We start from the raw sequence: 1,914 nt of genomic DNA on the forward strand, positions 1-1,914 counted from the left end.
ATATGTCTCACGTAACTAAATTGCAGTCGACATTATATATTCTCAGCAGATTCTTCTTATAATGAGAATTCTTCGACTTTTTTTGAAAAAAAAAAAATTCTTTTATATTGATTCAAATCACAGTGTTTACATAAATTATTATAATTCTGTGGTAAGAAGTAATTACCGGTAAAATCATTCTACAATACTTATTTTCTGTTCTGTGCTATACTCTTTCAAAACCCAGTTACTTATGCCCTTTATTTTCCAATTTGCAGGTTCACATTTGGGACATTCGGAATATTGAGCGGCCAATTCTTTACCTCGATGCTTCAAAACCTATATCCAAATTAGCCTGGTGTCCTTCAAGGTAAACAAAGAAAAGTTTCTTGAGCTTAGATAGAAGGAATTTCTCTTTTCTTTAACTCTAGATTGTATTTCGTAATTTATCATAAAGCTGAATCTCATATTTTCGTTGAGTTAATCACCGTAGGCTGTCCATACTTAGTCCTCACAGGTTGGAATAAAGAGTAATAATCAGGAATAGAAAACTCCTTCCGAATACTTTATAAAGGAAAAAAAAAAGAATATTGATTTGTCTTCTGAAGATTATAGAACTCAGTAACCTAGATAATAATCAAAGTTATTATTATTTACCTTGAATACGTATGTCATACTTGCTCCAACTGATGCTGCAGATTTTAAATGCACAATGGAAAACATGTCCGTATGATTATAAATCTCTGTTTCTGGATGCTGTGATAAATATACAACTAAACTGAAATTTGTCTTGAAGTTGATTCATCCTTTGTAATGTTATTGTAGGGTTTTTTAACACTAACTTTGTAAATATATAAGATTGATGAGTGGATTTATATTTACTTTATTTTTGCATGAAAGGGTTGGGCTGTTGGCATCCTTGAGCCGAGACAGTGCTGCTGTCCGAATATATGACATCCTTCATTACAATATGGGCGGAGAGGACCAAGAGCCAGCTGTCCTCACAAGGTCAATCAACACAGATACCAACACATCACTTTCAGCCTTTTGTTGGCACCCAACGCATGAAAATAGGATTCTCACTGCATCTTACACAGGTTAAGTATTGTGCACTTTTAAAGCTTTCTAGTGTAAACGTGGATAGACAAATATAAACAGTATGAACTATGCTAACTTTATGTGTGCTTGTTCAAGAGAATTAGGTCTCATACATTTTCATCTTGTTATTACAGGGAAACTAGTGGACTATTATGTCCAAGAAAGGATAACCCTCAATTGGTCTTCCTCCACATCAAGTTCGTTAATTTGGACACATGGAAAGAAGACCCTGTACTACCTAGATTCTCAACATCCTGTTTACTCTAATTTCGATGATATTTCCATAGCCATTATGTCAAGAGCACAGAAGAAGTATGGTCTTTATGTAAGTGTTTTGTTTGTTGTTGTAACTTTAATTCAGCATCAGTAGTTTTAGTACATTCTTTCCTCAGTTGCAAATGCTAGAGTATCAGAAAAAACACATGTAATATTCCGTTATAAAGAATAATTGTAAGCTTTTCACGGGTTGATTTTGTAAACATTTTGTCATTATTTATTTACTTAAAGCATGTAGGAAAAACTGTAATGATTACCTATTATGTATTTATTTTCAAATGCCTACAATTTTAATCCCCTAAAAATTCAGGAAGACAATTTGGCTACCAATGGAGAAGTTACTGGTGACATGTCCCTTCGTGATCTGTGGAGCTGGTTAGACGCAGCAAGAAGCCTGGTGACTGCTGGTAATTTTAAACTACCAGGAGGAGTGCCTTATAGATATCAGGGGGTTTTGTAAGTAATTCATTTTCATTATATTGTTGGTGTTAGTTAACTTTAGTTCTGTATGTGTGGGTGGATGTGTGTGCACTTTTCTGATTATCATTAGTTACACAGCTG

At 34.0% G+C, this 1,914-nt stretch overlaps 1 protein-coding gene across 2 annotated transcripts in view; it reads left to right on the forward strand.

Annotated features, from left to right (window-relative positions):
* LOC119581626 (GATOR complex protein MIOS-like) overlaps positions 1-1,914 on the forward strand; it is a 17,311-nt gene that overhangs the window by 6,398 nt on the left and 8,999 nt on the right. For both annotated transcript variants that reach the window (XM_037929746.1, XM_037929747.1), the window contains 4 exons: positions 258-349; positions 880-1,076; positions 1,212-1,402; positions 1,664-1,809. In XM_037929746.1, coding sequence (XP_037785674.1) covers positions 258-349; positions 880-1,076; positions 1,212-1,402; positions 1,664-1,809 — 626 coding nt within the window. The remainder of the gene's footprint in view (positions 1-257; positions 350-879; positions 1,077-1,211; positions 1,403-1,663; positions 1,810-1,914) is intronic.

This window comes from Penaeus monodon, chromosome 15, assembly GCF_015228065.2.
Source record: "Penaeus monodon isolate SGIC_2016 chromosome 15, NSTDA_Pmon_1, whole genome shotgun sequence".
NCBI lineage: Eukaryota > Metazoa > Arthropoda > Malacostraca > Decapoda > Penaeidae > Penaeus > Penaeus monodon.